At 36.9% G+C, this 16,361-nt stretch overlaps 1 protein-coding gene across 1 annotated transcript; it reads left to right on the top strand.

Annotated features, from left to right (window-relative positions):
• Positions 1–5,243: 5,243 nt before the first annotated feature.
• LOC129432620 (monocarboxylate transporter 2) lies at positions 5,244–15,759 on the top strand. Its single transcript, XM_055191133.2, has 5 exons — positions 5,244–5,373; positions 10,413–10,634; positions 12,054–12,197; positions 12,273–13,079; positions 14,652–15,759. The coding sequence occupies exons 2-5, from the start codon at positions 10,421–10,423 to the stop codon at positions 14,915–14,917; spliced, it is 1,431 nt and encodes a 476-aa protein (XP_055047108.1). The 5' UTR covers positions 5,244–5,373; positions 10,413–10,420; the 3' UTR covers positions 14,918–15,759.
• The last annotated feature ends 602 nt before the right edge of the window (positions 15,760–16,361 follow it).

The raw sequence follows: 16,361 nt of genomic DNA, 5'->3' as shown, positions 1-16,361 counted from the left end.
TAGGTCATTGAAATTTGGCTCCCCTTAAGATGTCAGAAGGGGATAATTCCGCCTCTTAATCTGCACTATCCAACCACGGCACTGCCATTTAGTGCAGAGATTTGCATTTTAAAAGACACACCCAAAAACACCACATTTTTGCTCACACCCACTAAATGGCAATTTTAAGATGTTGTAATAAATTATCTGTGGGGTATTTTGAGCTAAAACTTTACGTACCTTTTATGGGGACACTAAAGATTTATTTGACATCTTACAAAACTCTTGGGAAATGTCCCCTTTAAGGTTGCGGTTCTCAAAGGACAATGCTATTTCTCAGAAGTTGCTCTTTTAAGTAAATGTGATTTCTCGTTCACAAAGTTTTAACTTTGTTTCAGATGGTTTTCCTTATATTTTCTTCAATAAGTTACAGGTATGATGTAATTACACTGTAAAAAAAAATTCTGTAGAAATTGCAGCTGGGTTGCCGGTAACTTACCATACATTTAAATTTATGTTTTTTACTGGCAACATTTTGTTCAAAGTTAAATGAACATTAAACATTTACAAGTCTTTCTCTTAACAGAGTAAAACTAAAAAAACAGCATCAAGCAAAACATTCAGGGAAACAAAATCTGAAGCAAAAACAAAAAAAGGTGATGATGATTTCTGGTTCCCAGAATGCTTTGCATGAGGCTGTTATTGTATAGTTTTATTCTGTAAAGATAAAGACTTGTTAATATTTATTTTATTTAATTTATTTAACTTTGAACAAACTCTTGCCAGTAAATAACATAAATTTAAATATACGGTAAATTACCGGCAACCCAGCTGCAATAACATTGTAATTTCTACGGAATTTTTTACAGTGTCGTTTTTTTTTTAAATTTTGGTCCTGGTGAAAATGATTCCTGGGTTCTATTTAGGAATCATTTTTTCTGTTGTATCCCGGTATGGCAGTGAAAAGTCGTATCGAGGATAACTAAATCATATGCACACCAACAATACAAGACGTCAACTGCCTTACAATGACAAAACACATCATGAACGAACACATGTCACTTTTCATTTTTACTCCAATGCTAAAAGACTAAATGTAGCCTAATAATGACACTATAGTCGCTTATATAACGCTAAGAAATATTGTCACTGCAAATAGACACTTTATTCACTTAATAACTATTTTTGTAATTCTTGCAAGTATATGTCATTTCTGTATATTTTGTTTACATTACAGTGATGTCTGTCTTGTTTAAGGTCTGTAAAAAGCATTCTAAAAGTTTTTCATTGTACTGTGCACAGTATTTGTCCATAACAATTTAATACTTTGAAGTTTGGTTTTGTTTTGTGATGTTCAGTGTCACAGATTTACTGTCAGATCACTTCAGTTATAATCAATCTTGCACTAACAAGGACACAAGCTAATTAGTGCATGTGTGTAGTTAGATATGACTTTTGACTGGGGGCTTAAAATATTGAGTGTGTTTGAAATGTGATTATATTGTTTACTGGAGCGGTAATACTGTAATGATGTTGAAGGAACTTTAAGCAGGCACAATCCAAACTGAGGTCCCTGCTGGAAAAAACAGCATACCAGCAAAACCAGCATGTTGTGTTTTGGTTTGCTGGTGAGAACCAACATAGACCAGCATAATTCCCATGCTGGTTTGGTGCTGGTTTAGCTGGTGACCACCAGCTAAACCAGCACCAAACCAGCATGGACCAGCATTCCCATCATCAGATGAAATCAAAGTAAGATGTTAAAAAAGCAGCCCATATCATGCCTTAAAGAGATAGTTTGGCCAAAAATTATATTTAACCCATGTTTTACTCACCCTCAAGCCTGAGATGCATATGTCCATCATTTTTCAGACAAACACATTTTCAGTTATTTTAGAAAACGTCCTAAATCTTTCAGTTTATAAAATGCCAGGATATGGGGGCCACCTCCTTCAAGTACTAAAAATGTGCATCCATCCTTCACAAAAGTAAACCAACCGGCATCAGATGGATAACCAAATGCCTTCTGAAGGTAATCTGTGTGGTTTCGTAGTAGAAATATCCATATTTAAAACTTTATAAACAAAAATAACTAGCTTCCAGTAACGCTGCATCTTAGTCGTGTCCGTATTCAGTACGCACTTTGCGGAGGGTTCCCTGATGTGCTTCGGCCCTCTGAGGCACGAAGATAGTTAGTAAGAGTGCTTTTTGGGTGCAGTTAGATATAATTGGGGGGCATTTAGGAGCGCTGGCCACCTTCATGTGAATGAGAGGTCAGACACACACAGACATTATCGGATAACACGTGGAGCAAAGACATTTGGTACTGTGCCCCTTTTTGAGGTTATTAAAACCGCATGGATCAGCTAACTCCCACCTGAAAATGGGATATTATTTCAACGGCGAGTACGAACTATATCCCGATTCCGGATTAGGAGTGTTGTGCTCTGAAATTTGCAGGGCTGTGAGCACACAATCCCATACTAGAAAAGTCCATTTGTGTTTTTAATTTTACAGAACCTACAGAACATACGTACAGAAAGTAGACATACACTATAGTCATAAGAAATAATTAATTAGAAAGCAAATATATTTTCTTTTGAGTCCATTTGTTTTGTTAATGCCAAACCGGTTTGACTGAGTGCTTCCCTGAGCACTTAGAATTAATTGTGTGTGTCACGATTTTTTATTGCGGGGGTCTTTTGCAGTGTGAGGTCTTGAGTAACTACTCGAGTGCAGTGTTGTGTGGTGAAGTGCATCATTAGTTGTCATTTGTCCCATGAAAGGTATACAAATTTAACTTAATGCATATATTTAAATAATAGTTTACCATTTTGGATTGTTAATAAAGTGATATATTCTGCAAAAGTTCTGGTGTGTGCGGTGTGTACCTTTGGTCCTCCATATCTCTTATTAAACCTCCTGTGAAATCCTGCAGTGAAGCTCAAAAAACAAAGACACAATATCTGTTGAAAGTGTATGTGGTGTTAACCAGCAGGAGGGCTTTACATCTGTAAACACAATAAAGAGAAATTTAACACCATCAGATTCCTACAGTTCAGGAGTAAAGTTTGGCTTTGGACTGACTTATGATTTATTTATTTATTTAAGGATTATCTGAAATCACAATACAACAAATATTTTTTTTCCATTCAAGTTAAGTAATAATAATAATATATATATATATATATATATATATATATATATATATATATATATATATATATATATATATATATATATATATATATATATATATATACCTACTATATATGCAAACCAAGTCACAACAGGAAACATCTAGTAATTATCATTTCTATATTTTTCTATTTTAATTTGGGGTGAAATATGACCTGGACATAGTTTACCTGTTCAAACACCCCGCCGAAGACTGTGCACACATTAAAAAACACAAACACATTAGTAGGAAGTGTGTTGTAGTTTTTCAGGTGTTGAGGTTTTCTGGATAAATCTTCTGCAGGCGTCTCAGGAGGACTCACAGCAGTGGTGGGTATAAAAACTGAAAGCACTGCAGCTTCAGAAGGAGTTTACAGATGTCAAAAGGTTAATGATAAGTGTGATATAACTGAAGTAAAGGTGTTTTTACACGCACAGCTGTTGAATCACTTGTATCCCACCCACAATGTCTCAGAGGTAGGTGAAGTGAAGAGGTGTCTGTTTGTGTTTATAGGGACATTCCATTGACCTAATAGTTTATATACTGTATAAGCTGTATATTCTCCCCTCTTTTGCCAAACTTAACCCTCATCACAAACTTTTCCTATTTAAATTTTTTGCTAGTTCAATAAACTTTATTATGTTTGATTTTTAAGCTTGAGTCCTAATGGGGACCAAAATGTCCCCATAAGATCAAAAAATGACTGGTACTACTCTTTTCCCACAAACAGACACTTGTCTAATACAAAAACACATTTCTCAGGGCAAGGGCATATGATTTTTACATTAGTGGGGATGTAAATGTCATTATCTTAATCTTAGGTGTCATATTTATTACGGTTACACATGTCAAAAACAACAAATATAAATAGGCCTATTTTTGTAATTTATTTTTTACTTTTTTGTGATGCCTGTGAAAATTCTGACTGAGCAAAATAATAAAATACTAAACCATCAGGTTTCAGCTATTATAAAAATTGCTAACTGTAGCTATAAAAAAACACAAGAAACAGACTGACACCAGTTGTTATACATAAATAAAAATCAGTTGTTTAGTGAAATTATTGATTGGGACATTCAGATGTATTGGTAGGATGTCCCTAGCTTCCCTACCCAAATCGACGCCCTTAATTGTCTCAGGGACCTGCTGGCCATAAAGTCAAAGTAATGTTCACGTACTGTAAGTAACAAACAACACACATCTTCTTACTATAGAAATGTTTTGATGCAATAATGACGTCATTCACTTAAACCCAATACTGACAAACAAACCTTGTTCAAGGGACATCAAGTGCAGTGGATAAGTAAGTTCAATAGTGCCACCTAGAGGATACTGTAAAAACTACAACAATATACACGGGATTACTCCCATCTACATTTACTTGACTAAACCTGATGTATCTTAAACTTCGTGGTTCCGATGATGTCGATCCAATGGTTAATTATTTGTAAACACATCTTTTTTCCCAAGAGGAGTAATAAAAACAACAACATGTGAACCCTGAGTGCTGAAAGATTAAGGCAGAGCTCTGCTATTTCTGTGTGGGATCAGACAGTCAGTGAAAAGACTGTGAGATCAGACTCAGATCTATGTCCACCAGTTCAGTAATGAGACTTTATTCACTAACAGATCATTTATGAATGATTTTATATTCATCATACTTGATGTTCATGATTTAGTGCAGTTTTAGAAGGACTTTCAATAGAGTTTTATATAGGCTACCGTACAAAGTTTACTGTATAATCGATGCCTTTCCCCTAACTCAACACAACCCTCATAGAAAACCTTCTGCTATTTTATATTTTGAAATATACATTAATTAGTTTGATTTATAAGCTGATTTCCTCATGGGGATCAAAAAATTCCACATAATGTCAAAAATAACTGTTACACAAAATGTACGTATAGTATGCATAACACATTAAACTCTCAGCATGTAAATTAAGTGTAAAACTATGTAATTCTACGATAATTAATTCCTGGTAATTTCAAGAAATGGTTCACCCAAACATGAACGTTTCCTCATAATTGACGTTGCGTCATTAATATTCATGATCCAAGCCTCCGCCCTAGTAGGCAGCGCGATTGGTGACGTCACCGCAGCCGCGTGGGGACCGATTGGCGCGTGCGGAGCGTCTTTCTGCAGCAAAGACTGAGGTCAGAGAGATAGACAGATAGAGGGACAGACAGCTCTGAGAGCGACACATTATCTGAAGGTAAACATTATTTCATACACGAGCTCTTTGTATAATTATTTTTTACGCGATATCTATTATGATTGATTCGAATGCTGTGGGACGGTCCCGTTATCAGAATGATGCGTGACAGTGACATATGTGACGTGTGTTATTTGATTTCATTTTGTAAATATTTCAGAAGGTCACAGTTTAGATGGATGCTTTATATCAGATGAATATTAAGGCGCAGCATCCACAGGCCTGTATGAGTACACGAGGAGCATCTCTCTCCTGCACACTGTCCAGTGCTCACTGTGTTGATCAGATAGAGAGCAGTCCTGTTTCTATCTTTATCCAGGCTTTGATGCTCTAAGCGGGTTTGGCTGATGTGGGTCACTTCAGCTGGTGGATTTATATTATTACTAAAGGTGATTGACAGGTGTATTTATCATGAAGCGCAGAAATAAAGACTACATGACTGAAATAATAATCTAATAATATATAACTGATTGTGTATTTACTGTTATATGTCACGCAGCTGTTGTGTTGTCCAGTATTCAGAGGCAAAGATTAGCAGATAAAACCTAAATAAATAAACACAGTAGACATGTCAGAGTCACAGGTGTCATTAATGTAATACATTATTTACTAAGCTGTATTTATTAAAGATGTAATTTTGACCAGAGAAATTGTGTGAATATTTTAAGACTGAATAAAATGGTGATTTTATGCATATATTTGAGACAGTGCACCTGTTGTTCCTGAACACACGCAATGTGTGGTGTTTAGAAATAAAGCTTTCTGATTTCTCATAGTGTAAGATGAATCACACGCACACACTTCACTCTTGTTTCTCCTGAGTTATGAAGTTAAATATCTCATGACTAATTGTCATCAGTATACTCTTAAAAATGAAAGTGCTTCACGCTGCCAGAAGAACCATTTCTTGCTGTATGGTTCCACGAAGAACCTTTAACATCTGAGGAACCTTTCTGTTTCAAAAATGATGATAAAAAGTTATAAAAGAATATGGTTCTTCTAAAAACTTTTCACTGAATGGTTCTTTGAGGAGCTCATCTCTTCTATGGCGTTTCTGTGAAGAACATTTGAAGCACCTTTATTTTAAATCAGGGTCCGACTCTTTAACTGCAGGACTCAATGGTCTCTATTGTTCCTCTCTCTGTGGGAAACTCTAGATGATGTTGTTGTACTTTAGTGCTTTTGGCTTTAAAACACAGACCTCCATAGTATCCTCAAAAAAAAAAAACAGTCCTGCTTTATTCTTTAAAGACTAGTTTTCACCTGACACAAACTCATAATTATGGTTGTGCTGTAGAAAAGTGTAATACTGTCAAACTCCTGTTGTATGGATACTGTCATTTATTCTGTCTCTCTGTTTATGATGTGAGCTGCTGAGAGTCATGATTCATGCTGTAAAGACAGCAAACATCATCTCATTAAATATTCATGAGACACAGCCCTCAGCCTTAAAGAGACAGACACATATTTTAAACTTGGTGGCCTTGAAGTGCAGTAGTAAAGACAAAAAATAAAGACACTGTCATCAACACAAGACTCATTTAATATCACCCATATACACACAAACACACTTCACTAACTATCTGCTTTATGTGTCTTTACACTAGAGATGATCTGCCCTGCTGCCTAAGGACTTGTATGTATATGTGTGTGTGTTTGTAATTATTGAACAATTTAGAAAGAAATTTGCCCTGGGCAAAATGTTCTCTTTTTCCATAAGTTTTTTTTATTGTTAATTTGTAGTAATTCTAAGTAGCTGTATATAACACAACATAAGTGTGTGTGTGTGTGTGTGTGTGTGTGTGTGTGTGTGTGTGTGTGTGTGTGTGTGTGTGTGTGTGTGTGTGTGTGTGTGTGTGTGTTTGAGCTCTTTCAGGTAACACCATCACCTGACATTCATGTTTCAGCTTCTGATTGGTTGAGTTGGAGCAGGTTGGTTTAAACAGGACATGTGATTGGTTAATGTCAGTAATCTGCTGCGAGTGAGTGAGGAATGTTTGTGAGTGAGGAAAGTCTTCAGGGTTTGAAATGAGAAATGTATGTGACACATCTCATGTCTGTCAATCATCATTTCATCAGTACTGAAATAGAGTTATTGTAAAAATCTGATCTCTTTATCAGAAAATGAATTTGGTTCAGTCTACTGGAGTCATAAACAAAGACACATACAGTGCCAAAAACGTCGACACCCTTCATAAATATGAGCAAAAAAGCTGTGGAAATTAATCTACAAGGTTTCTTTTTAAAATCACAAAAATATGACGTTTCATTGAAGTAAAACAAATGAAAGCAAGGGGGAAATTACATTATGAAATAAATGTTTTTCTCTGATAAACACTGGACACCATTATTGCCCCCCCCCCATTTAATCCTCTTTGCCCCCTCCATTTGCAAGGATAACAGCTCAGAGTCTTGTATTATAATGTCTGATAAGGTTGAAGTGATCTTAGATTATTTCTCCAGACTCTTCATATGTTGCTGCTCTCTCCTCTTCAGTCATTTTCTGTATGGTTCAGGTCAGGGAACTGGAATGGCTGTGGCAGAACCTTCATTTTGTGATTAGGGACCTATGTTTTGTTGATTTTGATGTTTGTTTTGATGAAAAATTTAACCAGGAGTCATTATAAGATTTCTACTGGAGCAAGTCAGGCTTTGACTTTTTTATTTGTTGGTATTTGATATAATCCATGACACCATACACTCTAAAAACAAACGGTGCTATATAGCACCAAAAGTGGTTCTTTGCTCGTAATCATAGAAGAACCGTTTTTAGTGCCATATAGCACCGGTGAAGCACCGGTGAAGCACCTGTGTAGAACCATATAGTGCTATGTAGAACCAAATGTGGTGCTTCAGTGGTGCTATATGGCCCCTATATGGTTCTGCGCGGGTGCTTCACCGGTGCTTCACTGGTGCTATATGGCACTAAAAACGGTTCTTCTATGGTTACGATTCAAATCAACAGTTTTGGTGCTATATAGCACCGTTTGTTTTTTTAGAGTGTATGTATCTGAATACCAATGGTATAAAAGTAGGTTGAAAACAAAGAAGGTCTGGCGGTATATTTAACTATATATATATATTTATTTATTTATTTATTTATTTATTTATTTATTTATTTTTTAAAGTTAAAAGATTGTAAAAATCTTTAAAAAAAATAGCCTACAGACATATGGCATTAAAACACAAAAATGGCATTAAAAAGATTCGTTAGTACGAATTCAGTACTGTTCGATCTTACAGAAATAAATAAATATATTATACCAAATATTATACAATAACTCCAACCCCAAGTGAAGTTTTATGTTTGAGGACTTTACATAAATACATTTTCATGTATATTTTACATTAAAGTCTGTAAAAGACAGCACAGGTGAAGTGAAAAAACATTAAATGTGCAGTAGCCTTAACCCTGCAGTGGCACATTAAAAACAAACATTTGAATAGCATTTTTTCTATTCAAATTATTATTGCAGATTGAATATTCAACCATTCGTGCACATCTCTAATATACCACAGAAGAATATTATTCATGCACGTAAAATATCTGAGAGGGTGGATTTTAAACATACAAGATTTTGCTTGTGGTGTGCTTGTATATATGGTTGTGTGTCTATTTGTGTCGGTGTAGCGATTATAGGGGGTTAGGAACAACAAATCATCATTTATTCATTAATAATTTCCACCATCCCAATGTCAGAGAACAAATAGTAGCTCAAAGGCAAATACAGTACATACAATTAATCATCATTAAATATATTTTGTAGGTTTTACCTGATTTAGCAGAATTAATAATAACAATTAATTAAGTAATACCTCCACCAAAGTTGGTTATAAATGTGTGTTTATGTATCACATTCCCATAGAGAACAAGAGTCCAGTTCACAGCAATTCCATGAAAAGGTCAGTGAAAGTTGTGCGAGCATATTTCCTTAATTGCGCTGAAATATCAGAGAAAGCTCTTACATATTCATGTATAAAACACTGTGCAGCATGTTTACTTACAACACAAGCAGCGGACTCTGACATTATATAAGTTCACGTCAATTTAAATCCGTCACTCGCCCACAGTGTCCACAGACCATCCCCTCACAGTAATCAGGACAAAAGCAGTCTAAAGTGGACAAAAGAGACAGATTTAAATATCAGGTGTAAACGTGAATTTGTATCTCTCGTCCGCTTATGATCCGATTGACGAAAACACATCTTAATACCAGGTGTAAACGGCGTCTTAGGGTGTGTTGGAATGTATTGTTGGGGTCATGTGGCATTTGACAGTAAAACATGTGGTTTCTCACATGAGACAGAGTCACTTCTTCCCCATTAGAATTTCTTTAAAGCTTGTCGCAAAACCAGTTTGGTTGAGATGTTAATACCCATCTCAATAAGTACAGCTCATCCCTATACAGCCTGGAGCCAGGGGTGCTCTGTTTAACTTTAGAGAGGGAAATGTAATTATGATATTATATAGCAACATTAAATTTGATTACATTGACAATTCTGGCTTCAGAACTGAATTATCATATGATAAGAATCATTACTGATGTATTTGGTTTGTAAGCACTGATTTAGTTACACTTGTAGCTCCGCCCATATATTTCTGTACTGCAGCAGCAGGGAGCGGTGCCTAAAGGAGGCGGGTTAAGCGTGTCAGTCAAGACAAAGTCTATGAATGAACTGAATCAATGAGTTTTTGAAGTATAGAAAACTGTGAAGAACAAAAAGAGAAAGTTTGGAGGATTTCTGAAGGATTTCAGCACATTCAAAGTACTGTATGCACTAATATTTACACTACAATGTTGAAATGTTATTTCTGGTGAATTTATAGATGTGAATGTGTGTATGTTTGCTGTGTTTATATAGTATATTTTCTGACAGCCCAACAACAAAAGCCAAAAAAGCACTGATTCTCATTTATGATCACTGATGTTGTTTCACAGTACAGGTTCAGAATGATACGAGTAAGTAACTGCTTATAAACAGTCACTTTATAAATGTCATGTATACTAACATGTTTTCTGTCTGTCTGTGATATTTAGGGTTTGATATGACTCCACCCATCGCATCGGCAGCCGTGACCCCACCGGATGGAGGGTGGGGTTGGGCTGTGGTGGGCGGGGCCTTCATCTCTATTGGATTCTCCTACGCCTTTCCAAAAGCCACCACTGTGTTTTTTACAGACATTCAGCGAGTCTTTGATGCGTCCTACAGTCAGGTGGCCTGGATCTCATCCATCATGTTAGCCGTCATGTACGCTGGAGGTACAAACTCAACACATTTTATAATATTCAGAGTAACAGGGCAGTGAACAGGTGCACATGTTTAAAAGTGCTTTCATTTAATTCATTACAGGAGAGGGTAGATTGACCTCTCCAGTTAACATTAAAGACGTCGTACTAAAAACACAACACAGAACCATCGGCTGGCCTTCATTAAATGAACAAGAGTTTAATATTAACATACAGCTATTGAGTTTCCTTTATACAAAACACACAAATCAACACAAACAGCTGAATCTTGATGTAACCAAAGGTGCAGTGTTTAACTTTTAGAAGAATAAATGAAATATAATATACATAACTATATTATCAGTGGTGTATAAAGACCTTACAAAATGAACTATTATGTGTTTAATTACCTTAAAATTAGCCGTTTTTATCTACATACACAGAAGGTCCCCTTACATGGAAGTCGCCATTTTGTGCCACCATTTTTGTACAGAAGCCCTTAACGGACAAACTTTGTTTACCAAGTTGTCTCTGACGATGACGTGTTTGTCCTATGGTGGCTAGCGTAGCTTCTCTATGCATTTTAAAAGGGAGGGATGAGCTGTGGACTGAACGTTAGCCGCAATTTGAAACCTCACCACCAGATGCAGCTAAAATTTACACACTGCACCTTTAAAGTGATAGTGTACCTGTGGACTGTAAAGTTGTGTTTTTTGGGAGAGCTGTTGTACATAAAGTCACTGGCTTGCAACATTCACATCAAAACTATATTTATTTCTATAATACGTGTAGTTCTCTGTATAAATATAAATAAACCTCCAATTCCCAACGGCATCTAAATCATCTCACGCAACCACAGAGACACTCATCATCTGCTGCTCATGTCATGGCCCTGTACACAAACAAAGTTTCAATAATATGCCATAATAACTAACGTATGTAACTGTTGTTCCCTGAGAAGGGAACGGGACGCTGCGTCTCCCTTGCCATACTTCCTGCGTCCCTGTAACTCCGTCTTTGGCAATATTTCAGATAGCGATATACTTCCTGGCACCCGCGTCACCCTGTCTTTGTCATTAAGCCTCTCCATTGGTTGAATTTAATATACACATTCAGACGCACTTACCCTTGGAGGCCTCCCCAAAGTGTCACCGCAGTGACGCAGCGCGAGTTCCCTCACAAGGGAACTGTAACAATGTATCTTAAAAGGTAACACAATGTAACCTTGCTCTAACTTGAAATGTGTCCCCCCCCATTTAGTCCTTGAATTTGAGGATATTGGACCTGGAAAGTCCTTGAAAGGTCCTTGAATTTGAAGTTAACTAAGGTGTGGGAACCCTGTGATTGGCTTTCAAATCGGTTCCAGTGCCCTCAATGTCCCATGAACGCCCCCATTGTCTCATGTATGTAAAGTAAAATGTTTTAATGCATTGAATCTATGTGTGTTTGTAGGTCCCATAAGCAGTATTCTGGTGAACACATACGGCTGTCGTCCCATCATGATGTTAGGTGGTTTACTGTGTGCCATCGGTATGATCGGTGCCTCCTTCTGTAATAATGTCCTTCAACTGTACATCTGTATAGGAGTGATTGGAGGTGAGTGTCATATTAAAAATCAAATCTTTCTTTTTTTTACGAATAAATGTTAACCACTCGCCTTTCATTTCAAAGGGTTCGGCCTCGCGTTTAACCTGCAGCCCGCGTTAACAATGATCGGAAGATACTTCTATAAGAAACGTCCCATCGCCAACGGTTTCGCCATGGCGGGAAGCCCCGTGTTTCTCAGCACCCTCGCACCGCTCAACCAGTACCTCATCAACGAGTACGGATGGCGGGGCAGTTTTCTCATTCTTGGAGGACTTTTGCTGAACTGTTGTGTAGCTGGATCTCTCATGAGACCGCTGCAAGCCCCTCCAAACCAGGCCAAAAAGATTGAGGAGAAACCCTCAGCTGAGGTGACATCTAAGACTGAGACGGCCACAGCCTGGCAGAAGGTCAACAAATATCTGGACCTGTCGCTCTTTAAGCACCGCGGCTTTCTCATTTACCTGTCGGGGAATGTCATCATGTTTGTGGGCTTTTTCGCACCCATCGTTTTCCTCTCCTCCTACGCCAAAGATAGCGGTGTGGACGAGTACCGAGCGGCATTTCTGCTGTCTATCCTGGCCTTCGTGGACATGTTCGCCCGGCCGACGATGGGTCTGGTGGCAAACTCGCGTTTGATCCGTCCTAGGATCCAGTACTTCTTCAGTTTCGCCGTGCTGTATAACGGCGTGTGTCACCTACTGTGTCCTCTGGCCGAAAGTTACACCGGGCTGGTGGTGTACGCCGTGTTCTTCGGTTTGGCGTTTGGCATGGTCAGCGCGGTGCTGTTCGAGACACTGATGGATCTGGTCGGAGCTGAAAGGTTTTCCAGCGCCGTGGGTCTCACAACTATTGTGGAGTGTTGTCCGGTTCTCATCGGCCCACCTCTGGCAGGTACCAGTCTTGAATCCTATTGATGATCTGTCTCTGAATGTATGAATTAAAGAGGTGGAGGTCTGAATGAACAATACTAACACAATTAGGGATGCACGATATATCGGCCGACATATCGTTATCGGCCGATAACTGCTTATTTTTAATATTATCGGTTATCGGTCTGATAGCAAAATTAGGCCGATAAATGAAAGCCGATAAATGATGGATTATTTTGGTTTGTTGAACCACTTCACTTGCTCATTGCTGACCATGTGAAGTTTTGATTGCTGCTTTCTGTGACATAGCACGAAGATGACACGTGTTACGGGCTTAAGAAGAGTATGCTAGTCTAGCGCAAAGACAAGATGTCCGCGGTCTGGGAGTTTTTCATTGTGAAAATAATATGAATATTTATCGGCCTATATATGAAGAGTTTGGTTCCAAAACGCGATAAACGCCATTTTTGAAAAAAATGAGTTACTGCCAAAATCAGCATTATATCAGGTCAGTAGTTAAAAGTAAATTCTTAATTTTACGCAAAATCCAATATCCGCCGTGTTATTCTGTCATCTTTTCTCCCTTTTTTCCCAAAATGCGATAAACGCCACTCCCCCTTTTTTACAGAACGCAATAAATCCCACAGCGCACCAGTCACGCAATGTAAACAAACATGGCGGCGCGCTGAGTACATGGAGTCCTAGTTTTCCTCATCTACTTTGTACTTTGTGATCAACAAACAAAACAAAATAATACTTTAATTGCATTGCTAAACCTGTGATGGTTTTCTGTGACGGGAAAGAAACGTAAGCCATCAACAGCTAATAATTTCCCTGAGAGGCACTCGGGAGACGGGTGCTTGTTCTCTCGACAGCAACAAGCTTCTCATGCTAACACATTGACCCCAGAGGATCTTATAAAAACTTTCCATAATTTTACTCAAAGTCAACGAAAATCGAGCAGGACCAAAAACATTTTACAGCTGATCGCTGTGAAAGACGTTAAGCGAGGACGTCAAGTAACCGCAATGACAGGGTTCTTAATATGACAAAGTAAGTGTTTTGATTAATAACATTAATGTTTATATTTTTAATTAGTGTGTACAACTAGTCAACTAAATGAATATAACATGGCAAAGATGAATGTACATTTATATAGGCTATTGATTCAATAGATTTATAGCATTTTGAATAAAAACTTGTCATGGATTTATTGCATTTTGTGGAAAAAATAATCCGTTTTTATAATAAATCTTTGAAAATCAACTTATGGATTTGAATTTTTTATGTTTTTATAACCTAAAGATGCTGTGTGAAAGTTTGTAACAGAAAATAGTTGTTTTCATCTTGTCACTTTCTTGGTATAGAAAACACGTTTTTACCAAAATTTGTCAAAATGGATTTATTGCGTTTTGGAACCAAACTCTTCACATATATATATATATATATATATTGGTTATCGGCCCCCAAATATAAAGAGTTATCGGTTATTGGTATCGGCAAAAATTTCCATATCGGTGCATCCCTAAACACAATATCGTTATCATTAATAAACCCGTGATGATATAATGACTAAATTGTTTTTGATCTACAGGGAAGTTAGTGGACATCACCAAAAACTACAAGTACATGTATTTGTGTTGTGGATCTGTGGTTATATTGGCCAGCATCTGGCTCTTCATCGGCAACTTCATCAACTACCGCCTGCTGGAGCGCGAACGCAAGCAGAACGAGACGCACAACCGGACTGAGAACGAGAAGCAAGAGCAGACGCATGCGCAGACGGATGCAGACGCTGAAGCTTCACAGCAGCTCTGTCAGGATGAAGACGGTGTTGTGCAGCGAGAAACAAACATTTAAACTCTCACAGTTTTATTGGGGAGACACTGCCAAAATACATCAATCGTGTTAGAAAGACAGACGCGCCGGTGTGTCTACAGATTATAATCTTATTAGATTAGCATGTGTCAATAACAACACATTCTCGTGCTTTTAATCATACATCATATTTATGTAAGTAAATGTCAGTGTTTTAAAACTGTGTGTGTGTGTGTGTGTTTGTTCGTGTTTTATTCAAACACATTATTTCTTCAGCCCTGCTGCTGCTGTTATACTGAATCAGACGATCTGATCTGATCTGATTGAATGTAAATCATTCCTGATGTTTTAGGGCCTTATATGAATCTGTTCCTGATCCAAATCACTTCTGAGGATAAATGCTGGTTATTATTAAACACTACACACGTCAAGCAATATCATTGCAAATCTACTGTCCTCAGGGGAAATATTCATGTTTTTAGGGGTTGTTTTTTGTCCTACAGGGTATGTTGTAGTAATACACCAGCTGTAGAAATGCTTATAATCTACTGTAAACATACATTGATTTAGTTCATTATATTTTTAAAGGAGTGAGATTATAAACACTCTTTTTGTCTGATAAAATATTGCCTTAAATATAAATGATCTAATCTAATACTCTAACAGTCTAAATAAAACACATGTACTAATGTAGATGTACTAATAAATCAACTATACGTTTAACACTCTTTATGATGTATAAATCATGCAATGCATAAGTATTACTTTTTTACTAGTATGTTTTGTTAAGCAGCTTGTTTAGGAGTGAAAAAAAATCTTTAGCCGTTTTATTTTCATGAACACCAAAGTTTATTATCTTTAATAAATATGCTGCACTGATGATATCAAGCTTGTATAACATTAATATGTGTCAGGTATTTGCTGTGATTCAACATCATGTTGTGTGTGTTTGTGTATTTCCTGCTATTACAAAGTAACAAACTGTTCATATATCAAACAGATCAAATACACCCAACTCAATCTGAAACGACACTCGGATACACATCATGTTTCAATGTTACGTTTACATTTTATCTTATTGTTTCATTTTTTGTAATTGTTAGGTTTGTTAAAGGGTATTAACAAACTATGCATTTAAATTGACCATTAAATTATGTTTTTCAAATGCTTTAATACAGACATTATGTATTGTGATATTTTGTTTTTAGTTTCTGAAGTAGATTTGTTTATAATGGATTTAGATTTCAAACTTGGTCTGAAGATGAGAAATGCCACTAAGGTCACTGAATGTGCCTTTTAGACATAAAAGCTTCATCGTGTTTATTAAACTATGCCAAATCCATTCCTGAAATCATAATATAATAATAACTTCAGTAAGAAAGAGAGAGAGAGAGAGAGAGAGAGAGAGAGAGAGAGAGAGAGAGATTAACCTTATGTGTATATTGATATCTCATATCATACACAGATCTCTACCTCTTACAGAGAC

The sequence above is a fragment of the Misgurnus anguillicaudatus genome, chromosome 1 (genome assembly GCF_027580225.2).
Source record: "Misgurnus anguillicaudatus chromosome 1, ASM2758022v2, whole genome shotgun sequence".
Taxonomy (NCBI): Eukaryota; Metazoa; Chordata; class Actinopteri; order Cypriniformes; family Cobitidae; genus Misgurnus; species Misgurnus anguillicaudatus.
Note: the sequence above shows the minus strand (reverse complement) of the source record. Positions and strands in the feature narration are given on the sequence as shown.

Bases quoted from the DNA above. Each gene is read 5' to 3' on its own strand.
- LOC129432620 (XM_055191133.2), top strand. From the start codon at position 10,421: ATGACTCCACCCATCGCATCGGCAGCCGTGACCCCACCGGATGGAGGG. The intron at 10,635-12,053 runs GTACAAACTCAA...GTGTGTTTGTAG, and splicing joins AGCCGTCATGTACGCTGGAG to GTCCCATAAGCAGTATTCTG. The intron at 13,080-14,651 runs GTACCAGTCTTG...TTTGATCTACAG, and splicing joins CATCGGCCCACCTCTGGCAG to GGAAGTTAGTGGACATCACC.